The 19885-nt window shown below is 65.7% G+C and overlaps 2 protein-coding genes across 3 annotated transcripts; both read left to right on the top strand.

The window, feature by feature from the left end:
* Positions 1-776: 776 nt before the first annotated feature.
* LOC308186869 (uncharacterized protein) lies at positions 777-6801 on the top strand (the record flags this gene model as incomplete). The annotated part of the gene is made up of 5 exons (XM_080609035.1): positions 777-839; positions 1571-1654; positions 2276-2335; positions 5048-5541; positions 6313-6801. Exons 2-5 carry the CDS (start codon positions 1597-1599, stop codon positions 6799-6801), a joined length of 1101 nt encoding a protein of 366 aa, XP_080465161.1. The 5' UTR covers positions 777-839; positions 1571-1596.
* Positions 6802-7295: 494 nt separating this feature from the next.
* On the top strand, positions 7296-19860 carry LOC308186866 (uncharacterized protein). Of its 2 annotated transcripts, XM_080609033.1 has the most exons (10): positions 7296-8040; positions 8164-9351; positions 9902-10001; positions 11432-11539; positions 11622-11728; positions 12623-12737; positions 14173-14238; positions 15494-15683; positions 17690-17844; positions 19381-19860. In XM_080609033.1, exons 1-10 carry the CDS (start codon positions 7382-7384, stop codon positions 19768-19770), a joined length of 3078 nt encoding a protein of 1025 aa, XP_080465159.1. In that variant the 5' UTR covers positions 7296-7381; the 3' UTR covers positions 19771-19860. The 2 variants fall into 2 exon arrangements, with proteins under 2 accessions (XP_080465159.1, XP_080465158.1); XM_080609032.1 differs by having other exon boundaries at positions 7297-9351; positions 19381-19855.
* The last annotated feature ends 25 nt before the right edge of the window (positions 19861-19885 follow it).

The raw sequence follows: 19885 nt of genomic DNA, 5'->3' as shown, positions 1-19885 counted from the left end.
GGGGGAAAGGGGGAAAAATGGGGGAAAAAAGGGGAAAAAGGGGAAAAATGGGGAAAAGGGGGGGAAATTGGGAAAAAGAGGGGGGAAAGCGGGGGAAAATGAAGAAAAATGGGGGGGAAAAGGGGAAAATAAAAGGGAAAAGGGGGTAAAAATGGGGAAAAGGGGTGAAAAAAGAAGGAATACGGGGGGAAAGAGGGGAAAAGGGGGGCTAAAAGGGGAAGAAGGGGGCTAAGAGAGGAAAAAAGGGGCTAAAAGAGGGGAAAGGGGGGAAAAGAGGGGGTAAAAAAAGAAAAAACGGGGAAAAAAGGGGGAAAAAAGGGGAAAAAAAGGGGGGGAAAGGGGAAAAACCGGGCCCGGGGGGGCCGCTCCCCCCCCCCCCTCCGGTACCGGCCGGGCCGCCCCCCCCCCTCCCTCCGTCGAGGGGCGGCGGGGGGGGGGAGCGGCCCCCCCCCCCACCCCACCCCCCCGGCGGGGGGGGGCGGAGGCGGCTCCCGGTGACCGGGCGGGCGGCGGGGCCTGCGCCGCCCCCGCCCGCCGCCGCCGCCGCCTGCCCCTCACAAAATGGCGGCGGCGGGGAAGGAGAGGCCGCGGGGGGGCGACGGGAGTTGTAGTCCCCGAGCCAGCTGGCCAATAGGAGCGCGGCGCCGGGAGGATGGGCCAATGGGAGCGCGGCGCTCGGCGCTGGGTCACGCCCCTTGAGTGGGGGAAACTGAAAAGTGCGCATGCGTGGGGTTGGAGGACTTATCATAGAGAGGGAAGGGGGTAGAGGGGAAGGGGAGGGGGAGGCGCTCTGGCTGGCGCTGGGGGAGTCTCGGTGGTGCGGGGGGGGCGGTGGGACGGTGAGCGGGGGGGGAGGGGGGGAATTGGGGGGAATTGGGGGGATTTTGGGAAAAATGGGGGGTTGGGGGGGGTTGGGGGGTATGGAGGGGTCCTGGGGGGGATTGGGGGGAATTGGGGGGGGATTGGGGGGAAATTGGGGGGGATTGGGGGCTTTTGGGGGGGTCGTGGGGGGATTTGGGGGAAAATTGGGGGATTTTGGGGTTTTTGGGGGGGGTCGTGGGGGGATTTGGGGGAAAATTGGGGATTTTGGGGTTTTTAGGGGGGGATCGGGGGGATTTGGAGGGGTTTTGGGGAGGTTTGGGGGGGTCTCGGGGGGATTTGGGGATTTTGGGGGGGGTCTCGGGGGGATTTGGGTGGAAATCGGGGGGATTTGGGGCTGGGGGGGGATTTGGGGGGAATCGGGGGGGATTTGGGGCTTTTGGGGCGAAAGGGGGGGATTTGGGGGAAAATGGGGGAATTTGGGGGTTGGGGGGGATTTGGGGTTTTTGGGGGGGGATTCTTGGGGGGGAATTGGGGGCTTTGGGGGGGTCTTGGGGAGATTTGGGGGGGAATGGGGGGGATTTGGGGCTTTTGGGGGGGGATTTGGGGCTTTTTGGGGGGGTCCTGGGGGGGGGTTGGGGGAAAATGGGGGGGATTTGGGGTTTTGGGGGGGGGATTTGGGGTTTTGGGGGGGGGTCCCCATACTGAGGGGTCCCCGCTGCCCCCCCCCCCCCCCCCTTTGTCCTTTTAGGGCCGGGGGGTGCCGGTGCCCCCGCGATGGAGGAGGGGGGGGGGCGGGGGGAGCCCCCCCCGGAGCTCGACGGGGGCGCCCCGGGTGAGTTGGGGGGGGGGGTCCCCAAATCCCATGGGGGGGGGTCCCTAATCCTATGGGGGGGGGTCCTCGACCCCATTAGGGGGGGTCCCGGAGAATTTGGGGGGGGGTTAAAGCCCCGGGGGGGTCCCGGGGGGGGCTTTGGGGTTTTTTGGGGGGGTCTTGGGGGATCTCGGGGGGTCTCGGAGCCCTTTGGGGTTTTTGGGGGGGGCTCTGGGGGTCCTGGGGGGGTCCTTGGGGGTCTCGGAGCCATTTGGGTTTTTTTGGGGGGGTCCTGGGGGGGCTCTGGGGGTCTTGGGGAAGCTCTGGGGGGGTCCCGGAGCCCTTTGGGGTTTTTTGGGGGGGGTCTCTGGGGGTCCCGGAGCCCTTTGGGGTTTTTTGGGGGGGGGTTCTGGGGGTCCTGGGGGGGCTTTGGGGGTCTTGGGGGGGTCTCTGGGGGTCCCAAAGCCTTTTGGGTTTTTTTTGGGGGGGGGCTTTGGGGGTCCTGGGGGGGCTCTGGGGGGGTTCTGGGGGGGTCCCGGAGCCCTTTGGGGTTTTTTGGGGGGGTCCTGGGGGGGTTTGAGGGGGTCCTGGGGGGGCTCTGGGGGTCCCATGGGTGCCCCCCCCCCCCCCCCCATTTTTTAGGGTTCCCGTTGCCCGGCCCCGAAGAAGCCGGAGCCCCCCCGGGCTGGGGGACCCCCGGAGGTGAGGGGGGAAATGGGGGCAAAAAGGGGGAAATTGGGAAAAGGGGACGGGAAATGGGGATTTGGGGACAAAAAGGGGGAAATTGGGAAAAGGGGATGGGAAATGGGGGCGGGGAGGGGGAAATGGGGAGGGGGAGGGGGAAATGGGGGGGAAATTGGGGCAAAAAGGGGGAAATTGGGAAAAGGGGACGGGAAATGGGGGCGGGGAGGGGGAAATGGGGAGGGGGAGGGGGAAATGGGGAGGAAATGGGGGCAAAAAGGGGGAAATTGGGAAAACGGGACGGGAAATGGGGGCAAAAAGGGGGAAATTGGGAAATGGGGACAGGAAATGGGGATTTGGGGACAAAAAGGGGGAAATTGGGAAAAGGGGATGGGAAATGGGGGCGGGGAGGGGGGAAATGGGGAGGAAATGGGGGCAAAAAGGGGGAAATTGGGAAATGGCAATGGGAAATGGGGGGGATTTGGGGACAAAAAGGGGAAATTGGGAAATGGGGATGGGAAACGAGGAAAATAGGGACCGAAAAAGGGGAAATGGGGATGGGAAATGAGCAGGAAGTGAGGATGGAGAAAATGGGGCCGGAAATGGGAAAATGGGGAAGGGGAAATGGGCAGGAAATGGGGATGGGGAGGGGGAAATGGGGCAGGAAACGGGGAAAATGGGGTCTGGGGAAATGGGGATGGGGAAAATGGGGCCAGAAATGGGAAATTGGGGCAGGAAGTGGGAAATAGGAGTGGGGAAATGAGAAGGAAATGGGGTCAAGAAAGGGAAATGGGGTCAGGAATGGGAAAATGGGGGCAGGAAGTGGGAAATAGGGACAGGAAAAGGGAAATGGGGATGCGGAAATGAGAAGGAAATGGGGTCAAGAAAAGGAAATGGGATCAGGAATGGGGAAATTAGGCCAGAAATGGGAAAACGGGGCCAGGATGGTGGGAATGGGGACAGGAAGGGGGAAACGGGGATGGGGAAACGGGACAGGAAATGGGGAGGGGGAAATGGGGCCAGAAATGGGAAAATGGGGCCAGGATAGGGGAAATGGGGATAGGAAAGGGATAAATGGGCAGGAAATGAGGATGGGGAAGTGGAAAATGGGGTCGGAAATGGGGAAATGAGCAGGAAATGGGGATGGGGAGCAGGAAATGGGGCCGGAAATGGGGAAATGGGGATGGGATGGGGGAAATGGGGAAAGGAAGGAGGAAATGGGGATGGGGAAATGAGCAGGAAATGGGCAGGAAATGAGGATGGCGAGGAGGAAACGGGGCCAGAAATGGGGGAAAACGGGGATGGGGAGGGGGAAATGGGTCCGGAAATGGGGATGAGATGGGGGAAATGGGGACAGGAAGTGGGAGACAGGGATGGGGAAATGAGTAGAAAATGGGCAGGAAATGAGGATGGGGAGGAGGAAACAAAGCCAGAAATGGGAAAAACAGGGCCGAGACGGGGGAAACGGGGCTAGAAATGGGGAAAATGGGGCCGGGACAGGGGAAACGGGGACAGGAAGTGGGAAATGAGGCCAGGAAGTGGGAGACAGGGATGAGGAAATAAGCAGGAAATGGGCAGGAAATTAGGATGGGGAGGAGGAAACGGGGCCAGAAATGGGGAAAATGGGGATGAGGAGGGGGAAATGGGTCCAGAAATGGGGAAAATGGGGATGAGATGGGGGAAACGGGGACAGGAAGTGGGAGACAGGGATGGGGAAATGGGCAGGAAATGGGCAGGAAATGAGGATGGGGAGGAGGAAACGGGTCCAGAAATGGGGAAAGCGGGGCCGGGACGGGAGAAACGGGGCTAGAAACGGGGAAAATGGGGCCGGGACGGGGGAAACGGGGACAGGAAGTGGGAAATGGGGCCAGGAAGTGGGAGACAGGGATGGGGAAATGGGCAGGAAATGGGCAGGAAATGAGGATGGGGAGGAGGAAATGGGGCCAAAAATGGGGAAAACGGGGATGGGGAGGGGAAAGCGGGTCCAGAAATGGGAAAATGGGGATGAGATGGGGGAAATGGGGCCAGGAAGTGGGAAACGGGGCCAGGAAGTGGGAGACAGGGATGGGGAAATGAGCAGGAAATGGGCAGGAAATGAGGATGGCGAGGAGGAAACGGGGCCAAAAATGAGGAAAACAGGGATGGGGAGTGGGAAACGGGGCTAGAAATGGGAAAACAGGGCCGGGATGGGGAAAACGGGGACAGGAAGTGGGAGATAGGGATGGGGAAATGATGAGGAAATGAGTATGGGGAGGAGGAAATGGGGCCAAAAATGGGGAAAACAGGGATGGGGAGTGGGAAATGGGGCTAGAAACGGGGAAAATGGGGCCGGGACGGGGGAAACGGGGACAGGAAGTGGGAAATGGGGCCAGGAAATGAGAGACAGGGATGGGGAAATGATGAGGAAATGAGGATGGGGAGGAGAAAATGGGGCCAAAAATGGGGAAAACAGGGATGGGGAGTGGGAAATGGGGCTAGAAACGGGGAAAATGGGGCCGGGACGGGGGAAACGGGGACAGGAAGTGGGAAATGGGGACAGGAAGTGGGAGATAGGGATGTGGAAATGAGCAGGAAACGGGGCCAGAAATGGGGAAAACGGGGATGGGGAGTGGGAAACGGGGCTAGAAACGGGAAAACGGGGCCGGGACGGGGGAAACGGGGCTAGAAACAGGGAAAACGGGGCCGGGACGGGGGAAACGTCTCCGCTCTGACCCCTCTCCCTCCACCCCCCAGCCCTTCCTCCCCCCCCTCCTCCTCCTCCTCCGCCCCCCCCCCGCCCCTTCCCCTGCCCCTCCTGCGGCAAGCGCTTCGCCCTCAGCTCCCACCTCCTCCGGCACCAGCGGGCCCACACCGGCGAGCGCCCCTTCCCCTGCCCGTCCTGCGGCAAATCCTTCGCCCAGCGCTCCGACCTCCTCCGGCACCGCCGCGGCCACGCCGGCGAGCGCCCGTACGCCTGCGGCGACTGCGGCAAGCGCTTCGCCGAGAGCTCCCACCTCCTCCGGCACCGCCTGGGGCACGCCGGCGAGCGGCCGTACCCCTGCCGGCTCTGCGGGAAGAGCTACGGGGACAGCTCCTACCTGGCCGTCCACCTCCGCGCCCACACCGGCGCCCGGCCCTACGGCTGCGGGCGCTGCGGGAAGGCGTTCGCCAGGAGCTCCAGCTTGGCCCGGCACCGGAGGGTGCACGGGGAAGGGGGGGCGGGGCTCCGGGGGGCGGGGCTTGAGGGGGTGGGGCTCCAGGGGGAGGGGCTTGAGGGGGTGGGGCTCCAGGGGGCGGGGCTCCTGGGGGCGGGGCTTGAGGGGGTGGGGCTCCAGGGGGAGGGGCTTGAGGGGGTGGGGCTGGAGGGGGCGGGGCTTGAGGGGGTGGGGCTCCAGGGGGCGGGGCTTGAAGGGGTGGGGCTGGAGGGGGCGGGGCTTGAGGGGGTGGGGCTCCAGGGGGCGGGGCTCGAGGGGGTGGGGTCCGGGGGAGGGAGGGGGAAGGGGCTGAGAGGGGAAGGGTCGAGGGGAGGGGAGGTGGGGAAGGGCGGGGGGTCCTCAGGGGGATGTGGGGGGGGTGGGGAGGGAAAGGGGGCGGAGCAAAGTGGGCCACGCCCCTTGGGAAGTGGAGGGGAGGGGCTTAAAGGGGCGGGGTTTGAAGGGGCGGGGCCTAAAGGGGTGGGGCTTAAAGGGGAGGGGTCCAGGGGAGGGGTGGGAAGGGGAAGGGCGCCCACAGGGGGCCGCGGTCCAGGGAGAAACGGGGAGGGGGCGGAGCCAAATGGGCCACGCCCCCTAGGGAGGGAGGGGGAGGGGCTACGGGGTGGCCACGCCCACTTGCATAGGCTCCGCCCCTTCGTTTCTAAAGGGGAGGGGCCAGGGAGCGGGGCGACCCCCGTAGGGGGCTGCAGGGAGGGGGAGGAGTGGGCGGGGCAAGTGGGGCCACGCCCCCTTGGGGGAAAGGGGGAGGGGCCACCGCGAGGCCCCGCCTCCCGGAGGAGGCTCCGCCCCTTTCTTCCTAAAAAGGAAGCGAGGGGGCGTGGCCCAATGGGCAAGGAGTGGGCGGGGCAACTGAAGCCACGCCCCCTGGAGGGTGAAGGGGCGGGGCTACCGCTTGGCCACGCCTCCCGTGATGTCAAGCCACGCCCACCCGGACCGGAAGGGGAGGGGCCTCGGCGATGCCCCGCCCCCGCAGAGGAGGACGGCTCCCCATTGGAGGACCGGGCAGGCCACGCCCCCTATGAGGACAAGCCCCGCCCACCGCTGGGCGAGTGGGAGGGGCCTCGGCGAAGCCACGCCCCCACGATGGAGCCACGCCCGCTCGTGGACCAATGGGAGGGGCTCCAGGAGGAAGGCCACGCCCCCGTTGGAGGCAAGCCACGCCCACTAACGGACAGGCCACGCCCCCTGGAGGGGGAGGGCGGGCTGTGGGCGGGGCATCGGGCCGCCCCGCCCCCCGCTCCGCCGCCAGCCAATCAGCTGCGGGTGGTGGGGGGGCAGTGGGGGGGGCAGTGAGCCGTTGCCTGGCAACCGCGGGCGGGGAGGGGAGGGGGGAGCCGGTTGCCAGGCAACGGCGAGCAGGAAGGGGAGGGGGAGCGACTTGCGGAAGCGGTTGCCAGGCAACGGCGGTCAGGAAAGGGAGGGGGGGAGCCGGTTGCCTGGCAACCGCGGGCAGGAAGGGAGGCGGGAGCGCGGTCGTCATGGCCACGGTTGCCAGGCAACCGCGGGGCGGGGCGCGGGCCAATAAAAGCTGTGACAGGAACCCCGGCTCCGCCTCCTTCCCGCCACCGCGCGCCTGATTGGCTGCCGGCTGCGGCAGCGCTGATTGGCCGCGCCGCGGCTAAGCCCGCCCCCGGCTCCTCCCATTGGCCGCGGGGGCGGGCCGGCGCGCCGCGCTTCCTGATTGGCCGCCGCGTCCGCCCGTCACTTCCTCCCAGCCAACGGGCGGCGGCTTCTCGGTCTCACCGCTTCCTCTTCCTCCCCTTTGGCCCCGCCCACGCCGGCGTCCCTCGGCCAATCAGCGCGCGGCGCCTGCGCGCGCAGCCATCGCCCGGCGACCCCGGGCGGCGGGGCGGGGAGGGGGTCGCTCGTCGCCATGGAAACCGGGCCCCCCGCGCCCCCGCCCCGCCCCCCCCGGCCCAAGATGGCCGCCGGCCCCCCGCGGAGGCCGCTGGCCAATGGGGTGGCGGCGGGGCCGCGGGCGGCGCCCAATCAGGGGGCTCCGGCCCGGGCAGGGGAGGCCGGCGAGGCCCCGGGAGGCCGCGGGAGGCCGGAGGAGGAGGAGGCGGCGGCCAATGAGGGGCCGCGATGCTGCGGGGGGTCGGCGGAGGCGGCCAATGAGGAGCTGGGAGGCTGCCGGGGGGCGGCGGCGGCCATCTTGGGGTCGCCGGAGGCCGGCGGGAGGTCGGCGGAGGCCGAGGCGAGGTCGGCGGAGGTCAAGGTGAGGTCAGCGGAGGCCCGCGGGGGGTCGGCGGCGGCCAATGAGGAGCCGGGAGGGGACAGGAAGTGGACGGCGGCCATCTTGGGGTCAACGGCGGCCATCTTGGGGTCAACGGCGGCCAACGTGAGGTCAACGGAGGCCGGCGGGAGGTCGACGGAGGCCAACGAGGGGTCAGCGGAGGCCAACGAGGGGTCAACGGCGGCCAATGAGGAGCCAGGAGGGGACAGGAAGTCAACGGCGGCCATCTTGGGGTCAACGGCGGCCAACGTGAGGTCAACGGAGGCCATCAGGAGGCCGACGGAGGCCAATTTAGGGTCAACGAAGGCCAACGAGGGGTCAGCGGAGGCCAGCACGGGGTCAACGGCGGCCAATGAGGAGGCGGGAGGAGGCAGGAAGTCGACGGCGGCCATCTTGGGGTCAACGGCGGCCAATGTGAGGTCAACGGAGGCCGGCGGGAGGTCGACGGAGGCTGGCGGGAGGTCGACGGAGACCAACGAGGGGCCAGCAGAGGCCAAGGTGAGGCCAACGGCGGCCAATTTAGGGTCAACGGCAGCCAATGAGGTGGCAGGAAGGGACAGGAAGTCGACGGCGGCCACCTCGGGGTCAACGGCGGCCAACGTGAGGTCGATGGAGGCCAGCGGGAGGTCGACAGAGGCCAACGAGGGGTCAACGGAGGCCAATTTAGGGTCAGCGGAGGCCGCCGGGAGGTCACCGGCAGCCAATGAGGCGTCAGAAGGCTGCGGGAGGCCAATGGAGGCCAGCCCGGGATCAACGGCGGCCAATGAGGAGCCAGGAGCCAACAGGAAGTCAACGGAGGCCAACGGGACATCGACGGAGGCCGATGAGGAGCCAGGAGCCAATGGGAGGCCAACGGAGGCCGGGGCGAGGTCAACAGCGGCCAATGAGGACGGCACGGCCTCCGCAACGGCCATCTTGGAGCCGAGGCCGGCCAATGAGGGGCCGAAGAACACCGTGACATCATCGGCGGCCATCTTGGGGGCAACGGACACCACCGTGACATCATCGGCGGCCATCTTGGAGGGAACGGACCCCGCCGTGACGTCATCGGCGGCCATCTTGGAGGACACCACCGTGACGTCATCGGCGGCCATCTTGGGGTCAACGGACAGCACCGTGACATCAACATCGGCCATCTTGGAGGCAACAGACACTGTCGGGACGTCATCAGCGGCCATCTTGGAGCCAGAGCCCACCCCCGCCACGGCGTCGGCCATCTTGGCGGCAACGGACACCGCCGTGACGTCAACGTCAGCCATCTTGGGGCCAACAGACACCGCCGCGACGTCGACGTCGGCCATCTTGGCGGCAACGGATGCCGCCGCGACCTCATCGGCGGCCATCTTGGGCTCTCCGGTAGACCGCGGCCACCTGGAGGCCAACGGGCCGGCCCGGGGCTCGCAAAGCAGCCTGGGCCCGGGCATCCCGGGCCCCCGAGGGAGTGACCTGGACTCGGTGAGCGTCCTCTCGGGGACGCTGGAGTCGCTGAGCGGCCCCTTCCCGGACGACGCCAGCTCCGTGGGCTCCGACTCGGAGCTGGCCGGGCCCGCCTTCCGCCGCACCGACCGCTACGGCTTCCTGGGGGGCAGCCAGTACTGCGAGGCGCCGTGAGTGACCCCCGGCCGGGACCCCCCCGCCCCCTTTTTCCCCCGCCCCATAGCGCGGGGACCCCCGATTTCCCCCCTTTTCCCCCACCCCATATCCCGGGGACCCCCCACCCCCTTTTTCCCCCACCCCATATCCCGGGGACCCCCCACCCCCTTTTTCCCCCACCCCATAGCACGGGGACCCCCAACTCCCCCTTTTTCCCCCCACCCCATATCCCGGGGTCCCCCCACCCCCTTTTTCCCCCACCCCATATCCCAGGGACCCCCCACCCCTTTTTCTCCCCACCCCATATCCCAGGGACCCCCCACCCCCTTTTTCCCCCACCCCATATCCCGGGGACCCCCCACCCCTTCTTCCCCCACCCCATATCCCGGGGACCCCCCACCCCCTTTATCCCCCCTCCCCAAAGCGCGGGCGCCCCCCTCGGGGGATCCGGGGAGCCCCGGGGGATTTCGAGGAGAACTGGGCTGGGTTTTTTGGGATTGGGGGGGGGGCGCCCTATAGGGCCGGGACCCCCCCGCCCCACTTTTTGTCCCCCCCCCACGGCAGGGAGAGCTCGGTGCCCGTGGACGTGGCGCGGCAGCGGGAGCTGAAGTGGCTGGAGATGTTCAACCACTGGGACAAGTGGCTGTCGCGGCGCTACCAGAAGGTGGGTCCTGCCCCATAAGTAGCTCCTGGGGGGGTGGGGGGGGGCTTCTGCCCCATAGAGGGCCCCCCCGGGGTCGTTCTGCCCCATAGACGGAGCTGGGAGGGGGGTTGGGGGGCTCCTCTGCCCCATATCGTGGCTGTCCTGCCCCATGGAAGGTCCTGGGGGGGATTCCCTGCCCCATAGCGTGGGGGGAGGCCGTCCTCCTGCCCCATAAGTAGTTCCTGGGGGGGGCTTCTGCCCCATAGAGGGCCCCCCCGGGGTCGTTCTGCCCCACAGACGGAGCTGGGAGGGGGGTTGGGGGGCTCCTCTGCCCCATATCCGAGCCATCCTGCCCCATAGAGGGCACCTCCTGCCCCATAGAGGGGTCCTACCGCCCCATTGCAAGCCCTAGGGGAATTCCCAGCCCCACAGAGGGCCCTTCCTGCCCCATAGAGAGCTCCTCCTGCCCCATAGCAGACCCTAGGGAGATTCTCTGCCCCACAGAGGGGTCTTCCTGCCCCATAGATGGATCCTACAGACCCACAGAGGGCTCCTCCTGCCCCATAGAGAGCTCCTCCTGCCCCATAGCAGACCTTGGGTGGGACTCCCTGCCCCACAGAGGCCTCCTCCTGCCCCATAGAGAGGTTCTACTGCCCCATAGCAAGCCCTAGGGGAATTCCCAGCCCCATAGAGGTCTCCTCCTGCCCCATAGAGAGCTCCTCTTGCCCCATAGCAGACCTTGGGTGGGACTCCCTGCCCCATAGAGGCCTCCTCCTGCCCCATAGGGGGCTCCCCCCGCCCCATAGTGCCCCCCACCCCCCAGCCATGGGTCTCCGTGGGTCTCCGTGGGTCTCTGTGGGTCCCGCCGTGGGTCCCGCCATGGGTCCATGGGTCCTGCCGTGGGTCCCGCCATGGGTCCCACCATGGGTCTGCCCCGCCATGGGTCCCACCGTGGGTCACGCCGTGGGTCCGTGGGTCTCCATGGGTCTCTGTGGGTCCCGCCGTGGGTCCCGCCGTGGGTCCCACCATGGGTCTGTGGGTCTCTGTGGGTCTCTGTGGGTCCCGCCGTGGGTCCCGCCCCACCGTGGGTCCCGCTGTGGGTCCGTGGGTCTCCGTGGGTCCCGCCGTGGGTCACGCCGTGGGTCCCACCATGGGTCTGTCCCTCTGTGGGTCCCACAGTGGGTCCCGCCGTGGGTCTGTGGGTCTCCATGGGTCTCTGTGGGTCCCGCCGTGGGTCCCGCCGTGGGTCCATGGGTCACGCCGTGGGTCTGCCCCACCATGGGTCCCGCTGTGGGTCCCGCCGTGGGTCCGTGGGTCTCTGTGGGTCTCTGTGGGTCCTGCCGTGGGTCCCGCCGTGGGTCTGTGGGTCCCGCTGTGGGTCCGTGGGTCCCGCCGTGGGTCCCGCCGTGGGTCCCGCCGTGGGTCACGCCGTGGGTCGCGCCGTGGGGCAGGTGAAGCTGCGGTGCCGCAAGGGCATCCCCTCGTCGCTGCGCGCCCGCGCCTGGCAGCTGCTCTCGGCCAGCAAGGAGCTGCTGGACCAAAACCCCGGCCTCTTCCAGGTGAGGGGCGGGGCTTACCGGGGGGAGGGGGGCGTGGCCGGAGGCGGAAGGGGCGGGGCTAACGGAGGCCACGCCCCCCCAGGAGCTGGAGAGGCAGCCGGGGGAGGCGCGGTGGCTGGAGGCCATCGAGAAGGACCTGCACCGGCAGTTCCCCTTCCACGAGATGTTCGCCGCCAGGGGCGGGCACGGGTGAGGACACGCCCCCTTTCCCGAAGCCACGCCCCCCTCCCCGGCCACGCCCACAAAGCCACGCCCTCCCAAGCCACGCCCCTTTGAGTTAAAGCCACGCCCCCTTTCGTGTCCCCCCCCTCACACCCCTTGGTTATCGGTGTTAAGCGCTGGGGTGGGCGGGGTCATTTGGGGAGGACACGCCCCTTTTCGGGCCACGCCCCCTCCCTGACCACGCCCACAAAGCCACGCCCTCCTAAGCCACGCCCCTTTGCGTTAAAGCCACGCCCCTTCTTCCCTCCCCCCCCCCCCCAACTGGGTTATCGGTGTTAAGCGATGGGGTGGGCGGGGTCATTTGGGGAGGACACGCCCCCTTTTCCACGCCCCTCCCCGGCCACGCCCACAAAGCCACGCCCTCCTAAGCCACGCCCCCTTAGCCCAAAGCCACGCCCCTTTCCTCCCTCCCCTCCCTTGGTTATCGGTGTTACGCCCTGGGGTGGGCGGGGTCTCTGGGGGAGGCCACGCCCCCTTTGGGAAACCACGCCCCCTTTGGGTAGGCTCCTCCCCCTCCTTGTTAGCCCCTCCCCCTCCTTACTGGCTCCTCCCCCTTCCCAGTGGCTCCTCCCCCTCCCCAACAACCCCTCCCCCTCTTGGGCACCCCCACCCCCCCTATGGGTGACCCCGCCCCCTGGGGCTGGCCCCGCCCACTTGACGACGCCCCCTTGGGGTTGGCCCCGCCCACTTGACCACGCCCCCTTAGGGCTGGCCCCGCCCACCCAACCTGACCCCGCCCATTTAACCTTGCCCCACCTGCCCCCGTTCCATCTGACCCCGCCCCCCGGGGTTGACCCCGCCCACTTGACCCCGCCCACTTGACCACGCCCACTTGACCACGCCCCCCGGCCCCGCCCGCAGGCAGCAGGACCTGTACCGCATCCTGAAGGCCTACACCGTGTACCGGCCCCACGAGGGGTACTGCCAGGCCCAGGCGCCCGTCGCCGCCGTCCTGCTCATGCACATGCCCGCCGAGGTGACGGGGACACCGGGGGGCGTCCGGGGACAGCGGGGGCGTTGGGGACACCGGGGACATTTGGGGACATCGGGGCTGTTGGGGACATCGGGGGCGTTGGGGGCATTGGGGACGTTGGGGACATCGGGGGCGTTGGGGGCGTTGGAGACATTGGGGGAGTTGGGGACATCGGGGGCGTTGGGGACGTTGGGGGCGTTGGGGACATTGGGGGTGTTTGGGGGCATTGGGGACATTTGGGGCGTTGGGGACATCGGGGGCGTTGGGGGCGTTGGGGACATTGGGGGTGTTTGGGGGCATTGGGGACATTTGGGGCGTTGGGGACATCGGGGGCGTTGGGGACATTGGGGGCGTTGGGGACATTTGGGGACAGCGGGGGCATTGGGGGTGTTGGGGGTGTTGGGGACATCAGGGGTGTTGGGGACATCTGGGGACATTTGGGGCATTGGGGACATCTGGGGACATCGGGGACGTTGGGGACATTTGGGGATATCGGGGACGTTGGGGGCATTGGGGGCGTTGGGGACATCGGGGGCATTGGGGGTGTTGGGGACATCGGGGGTGTTGGGGGCGTTGGGGACAATCGGGGTGTTGGGGACATCGGGGGTGTTGGGGACATTTGGGGACATCGGGGGCGTTGGGGGCGTTGGGGACATTTGGGGCGTTGGGGACATCTGGGGCCATCAGGGGCGTTGGGGGTGTTGGGGACATCGGGGGTATTGGGGACATTTGGGGACATTTTGGGGACATTTGGGGACATTTAGGGGACATCTGGGGATACTGGGGGATATTCAGGGGCATTGGGGACAATGGGGACATTTGGGGACATCGGGGGTGTTGGGGGCATCGGGGGCGTTGGGCATTGGGGACATCTGGGGATATTGGGGACTTTTGGGGTGTTGGGGACATCGGGGACTTTGGGGACATTTTGGGGACATTTGGGGACATTTGGGGACATTTGGGGACATTTTGGGGACTTTGGGGACATTTAGGGGACATTGGGGGACATTGGGGGACATTGGGGGACATGGGGGGACATTTGGGGACATTTGGGGACATTTGGGGACATTGGGGGACATGGGGGGACATTTGGGGACATTTGGGGACATTTGGGGCCTTTTGGGGGGACATTGGGGGGACATTTGGTGACTTTGGGGACATTTGGGAACATTCGGGGACTTTGGGGACATTTGGGGACATTTGGGGACATTTAGGGGACATTGGGGACTTTGGGGACATTTGGGGACTTTGGGGGACATTTGGGGACATTTTGGGAACATTTGAGGACATTTTGGGGACATTTGGGGGACATTTGGGGACGTTTTGGGGACATTTGGGGACATTTGGGGATGTTTGGGAACATTTGGGGACATTTTGGGGACATTTGGGGACATTTGGGGACATTTTGGCGCCCCGGTGACCCCCCCTCCCCCCCCAGCAAGCCTTCTGGTGCCTGGTGCAGATCTGCGACAAGTACCTGCCCGGCTACTACAGCGCCGGCCTGGTGAGGGGCCCCGCGGGGCCGTATGGGGCCGTATGGGACCGTATGGGGTCGTATGGGGCCCTACGGGGCCATTTGGGGTCATATGGGGCCATATGGGGTCGTATGGGGCCCTACGGGGCCGTATGGGGCCGTGTGGGACCGTATGGGGTCGTATGGGGCCCTACGGGGCCGTGGGGGGCCATATGGGTCTATATGGGGCCGTATGGGGCCCGGTGGGGCCGTATGGGGTCGTATAGGGCCCTACAGGGCCGTGTGGGGCTGTGTGGGGTCATATGGGGTCGTATGGGGCCGTGTGGGGCCCTACGGGGCCATGTAGGGCCATATGGGGCCGTATGTGGCATTATGGGACCGTATGGGGCCCTACGGGGCTGTATGGGGCTGTATGGGCCATATGGGGTCATATGGGGCCCTACGGGCCCGTATGGCGCTGTGTAGGGCTATATGGGGTCGTATGGGGCCCCGTGGGGCCGTATGGGGCTGTATGTGGCATTATGGGGTCATACGGGGCCCTACGGGGTTGTATGGGGCCCTACAGGGCTGTATGGGGCTGTATGGGATCATATGGGGCCGTACGGGGCTGTATGGGGCCCTACAGGGTCGTATGGGGCCTTACAGGGCCGTGTGGGGCTATATGGGGCCATATGGGGCCCTACAGGGCTGTATGGGGCCATATGGGGTGCTATGGGGTGCTGTGGGGCATTATGGGGTGCCCCAATGTCCTGCCCCACACGAGACAAGTCACTGCAGAACCACTATGGCATATAGGGCCGTAGATCACCCCACAGCCCCTACAGGGCGTTACAGGGCCTTATAGGGTCTATAGAGCCCTATGGGGTCTTATGGGGTCTTATGGAGTCTTATGGGGTGTTATGGGGTCTTAAGGGGCGTTATGGGGCGTTATGGGGTGCCCCACATCTCCTGCCCCACACAACCAAGTTGCTGCAGCGATGACCAGAACCACTACGGCATATAGGGCCGTAGGTCACCCCACAGCCCCTACAGGCCGTTACAGGGCCTTATAGGGTCTATAGAGCCCTATGGGGTCTTACGGGGTCTTATGGGGTGTTATGGGGTCTTATGGGGCGTTATGGGGTGCTACGGGGCATTATGGGGCACCCCAACCTCCCGCCCCACACAATCAAGTCGCTGCAGAACCACTACGGCATATAGGGCCGTAGCTCACCCCACAGCCCCTACAGGCCGTTATAGGGCCTTATAGGGCCCTATAGGGCCCTGACCCCATTCCCGCCCCCAGGAGGCCGTGCAGCTGGACGGGGAGGTTTTCGGTGCGCTGCTGCGGCGCGCGGCCCCCGCCACCCACCGGCACCTCCGTCGGTTCCGCGTGGAGCCGGTGCTGTACCTGACCGAGTGGTTCATGTGCATCTTCGCCCGCTCGCTGCCCTGGGCCGCGGTGCTGCGCGTTTGGGACATGTTCTTCTGCGAGGGTAAGCCCCGAAATCCCGCAAATCGGCCCCAAAAAATTCACCCCCCCCACCCCCAAAAAAAAACAAACCCCGTTCCCGCTCCCATCCGCCCCGAAAAGGTTTTGGGCGCGAGGCACGGAGCCGTAAGGGTTGTGGGGGGGTGGGGGGCGGGGGGGGGGAGATGGGGACTCCGGGGGGTTCTTGGTGGGTTCTCCAGGGGGTTCCTGGTGGGTTCCTATTAGGTTTTTTATAGGGTTTTGGGTTTGGAGGTCCGTTTGGGGTCATCGTTGGGTTCCCGTTGGGTTCTCCGTGGGGTGTGGGGTGTGGGGGATCATTGAGGGGTCGTTGGGGGTCCCTGTGGGGTTCTTGGTGGGTTCTCCAGGGGGTTCCTGGTGGGTTCCCGTTGGGTTCTTTATAGGGTTTTGGGTTTGGGGGTCCACTTGGGGTCATCGTTGGGTTCCCGTTGGGTTCTCCGTGAGGTGAGGGGTGGGGGGGATCGTTGAGGGGTCGTTGGGGGTCCCTGTGGGGTTCTTGGTGGGTTCTCCAGGGGGTTCCTGGTGGGTTCCCATTAGGTTTTTTATAGGGTTTTGGGTTTGGGGGTCCATTTGGGGTCATCGTTGGGTTCTTCGTTGGGTTTTTGGTCTTGACCGCCCATTTGGGGGCCAGTGGGGGTCCCTATGGGGTTCCTGGTGGGTTCTCCAGGGGGTTCCTGGTGGGTTCCCGTTGGGTTCTTTATAGGGTTTTGGGTTTGGGGGTCCATTTGGGGTCCCTACGGGGTTTCCGTTGGGTTGTTCATTGGGTGAGGGGTGTGGGGGATCGTTGGGGGGCCAGTGGGGGTCCCTATGGGGTTCTTGGTGGGTTCTCCATAGGGCTCCTGGTGGGTTCATATTAGGTTCTTTATAGGGTTTTGGGTTTGGGGGTCCATTTCAGGTCCCTATGGGGTTTCCGTTGGGTTCTCCATGGGGTGTGGGGTGTGGGGGATCATTGAGGGGTCGTTGGGGGTCCCTGTGGGGTTCTTGGTGGATTCTCCATGGGGTTCCCGTTGGGTTCCCGTTGAGTTCCCATTGGGTTCCCATTGGGTTCCCATTGGGTTCCCCGTGGGTTGTGGGGTGTAGGGGGTCAATGGGGGTCTTTATGGGGTTCCTGGTGGGTTCTCCATGGGGTTCCCATTGGGTTCCCATTGGGTTCCTGTTGGGTTCTCCATGGATTGTTGGGTGTAGGGCACGAACGATGGCTCCCATTGGGTTCCCATTGGGTTCCCATTGGGTTCCCATTGGGTTCCCAGTGGGTTATGGGGTTTATGGGGTCAATGGGGGTCCTCATGGGGTTCCTGGTGGGTTCTCCATGGGGTTCTTGTTGGGTTCCCATTGGGTTCCCATTGGGTTTTCTATAGGTTGTTGAGCGTAGGGCACGAACGATGGTTCCCGTTGGGTTCCCATTGGGTTCCCAGTGGGTTATGGGGTTTATGGGGTCAATGGGGGTCCTCATGGGGTTCCTGGTGGGTTCTCCATGGGGTTCTTTTTGGGTTCCCGTTGGGTTTTCTATAGGTTGTTGAGCGTAGGGCACGAACGATGGTTCCCGTTGGGTTCCCATTGGGTTCCCCATGGGTGTTGGGGTTTATGGGGTCAATGGGGGTCCTCATGGGGTTCCTGGTGGGTTCTCCATGGGGTTCTTTTTGGGTTCCCGTTGGGTTCCCGTTGGGTTCTCCATGGATTGTTTAGTGTAGGGTGCCAACAGTGGTTCCCATTGGGTTCCCGTTGGGTTCCCGTTGGGTTCCCATTGGGTTGTGGGGTATATGGGGTCAATGGGGGTCCCTATGGGGTTCGTGGTGGGTTCTCCATGGGGTTCCCGTTGGGTTCCCATTGGGTTTTCTATAGGTTGTTGAGTGTAGGGCACGAACGGTGGTTCCTGTTGGGCTCCTGTTGGGTTCCCGTTGGGTTCCCGTTGGGTTCCCCGTAGGTTTTGGGGTCCGGGCGCTGCCGGGTGTCCCCATAAGGTGTCCCCCCCTGTCCCCCCATCCCCCCTAGGGGTGAAGATCATGTTCCGCGTGGGGCTGGTGCTGCTGCGGCAGGCGCTGGGCAGCCCCGAGAAGCTGCGGAGCTGCCAGGGGATGTACGAGACCATGGAGCGCCTGCGCAGCGCCCCCACCGCCGCCATGCACGAGGACCTCCTGGTGCAGCAGGTGGGGCTGCGGGGTCGCGGGGTGGGGGGGTCAAGGGGTTGTGGGGTCAAGGGGTTGTGGGGTCAAGGGGGCAGGGTATGGGGTCGCGGGGTTGTGGGGTCGCAGGGTTGTGGGGTCAAGGGGGCAGGGTATGGGGTCGCGGGGTTGTGGGGTCAAGGGGTTATGGGGTTGTGGGGTTGTGGGTTATGGGGTTATTTGGGTGGGTTATGGGGTCACGGGGTTGTGGGGTCAAGGGGTTGTGGGGTCAAGGGGTTGTGGGGTTGTGGGGTTATGGGGTTGTGGAGTTGTGTGGTCACGGGGTTGTGGGGTCACGGGGTTGTGGGGTCAAGGGGTTGTGGGGTCAAGGGGTTGTGGGGTCAAGGGGGCAGGGTATGGGGTCAAGGGGTTGTGGGGTTGTGGGGTTATGGGGTTGTGGGGGCGGGTTATGGGGTCGCGGGGTTGTGGGGTCATGGGGTTACGGGGTTATTTGGGCGGGTTATGGGGCTGCGGGGTCGCGGGGTGGTGGGGTCACGGGGTTGTGGGATCAAGGGGGCAGGGTATGGGGTCGCGGGGTTGTAGGTTCAAGGGGTTGTGGGGTCAAGGGGTTGTGGGGTCACGGGGTTGTGGGGGCACGGGGTTGTGGGGTTATGGGTTTATTGGCATGGGTTATGGGGTTATGGGGTTGTGGGGTCAAGGGAGCAGGGTATGGGGTCAAGGGGTTGTGGGGTTTTGGGGTTGTGGGGTCAAGGGGGCAGGGTATGGGGTCGCGGGGTTGTGGGGTTGTGGGGTTATGGGGTTATTTGGGTGGGTTATGGGGTCACGGGGTTGTGGGGTCAAGGGGTTGTGGGGTCAAGGGGTTGTGGGGTCAAGGGGTTGTGGGGTCGTGGGGTTGTGGGGTCACGGGGTTGTGGGGTCAAGGGGTTGTGGGGTCAAGGGGGCAGGGTATGGGGTCGTGGGGTTGTGGGGTTGTGGGTTATGGGGTTATTTGAGTGGGTTATGGGGTGGTGGGGTCAAGGGGTGGTGGGGTCAAGGGGTTGTGGGGTCAAGGGGTTGTGGGGTCAAGGGGTTTTGGGGTTATGGGGTCAAGGGGGCAGGGTATGGGGTCGTGGGGTTGTGGGGTTGTGGGGTTATGGGGTTATTTGGGTGGGTTATGGGGTTGTGGGGTTGTGGGGTCACGGGGTTGTGGGGTCACGGGGTTGTGGGGTCAAGGGGGCAGGGTATGGGGTCGGGGGGTTATAGGGTCAGGGGGCGATATAGGGTCAGGGGGATATAGGGTGATGGGGATATAGGGTCGGGGGTATATAGGGCCAGGAGGTTATAGGGTCGGGGGATGTATAGGGTCAGGGGGTTATGGGGTCAGGGGGATATAGGGTCATGGGGATATAGGGTCGGGGGGTTATAGGGTCAGGAGGTTATAGGGTCGGGGGCATATAGGGTTGGGGTTATAGGACGACATAAAAACAAGGGGATTTCGGGGCCGGGGGGGCACAACGGGATTTAGGGTCGGGGGGATTTGGGGGTGACGGGGATTTGGGGTGTCCCCCCCCCCCCCCGCAGGTGACGTCGCTGCCGGTGACGGAGGCGCTGATCGAGCGGGAGCGGGGGGCGCAGCTGCGGCGCTGGCGGCAGACGCGGGGGGAGCTGCAGCGGCCGCCCCCCCCCAGCCTCCACGGGGCCCGCGCCATCCGCCGGGGGGGGGGCGGCGGGGCCGAGACCCCCCAGCTCCTCGGGGGGGGGACCCTAAAAGCGGGGGGGGGCGGGCGGGGGGAGAAGGAGGCCCCCAAAATCGAGGGGGGCGGGCAGGGGGAGAAGGAGGCCCCCAAAATCGAGGGGGGGGGGGCGGGAGGGGAAGGGGACCCCCCGGTTAGGGGGGGGGGGAGCAGGGTTTTAAGGAGCCCCCCCAATTGGGGGAGGGGTCCCGGGGGGAGGAGGGACCCCCGAAATTAGGGGGGGGGGGCCAGGAGGGGAAGGAGCCCCCCCAATTAGGGGAGGGGTCCCGGGGGGAGGAGGGACCCCAAAGATTTGAGGGGGGGGCCCAGGAGGGGAAGGAGCCCCCCCAGTT

The sequence above is a fragment of the Anser brachyrhynchus genome (assembly GCF_964034855.1).
Source record: "Anser brachyrhynchus genome assembly, contig: SCAFFOLD_534, whole genome shotgun sequence".
Lineage (NCBI taxonomy): Eukaryota > Metazoa > Chordata > Aves > Anseriformes > Anatidae > Anser > Anser brachyrhynchus.
The sequence above is the reverse complement of the archived record's forward strand: the minus strand, read 5'-3'. Positions and strand labels throughout refer to the sequence as shown.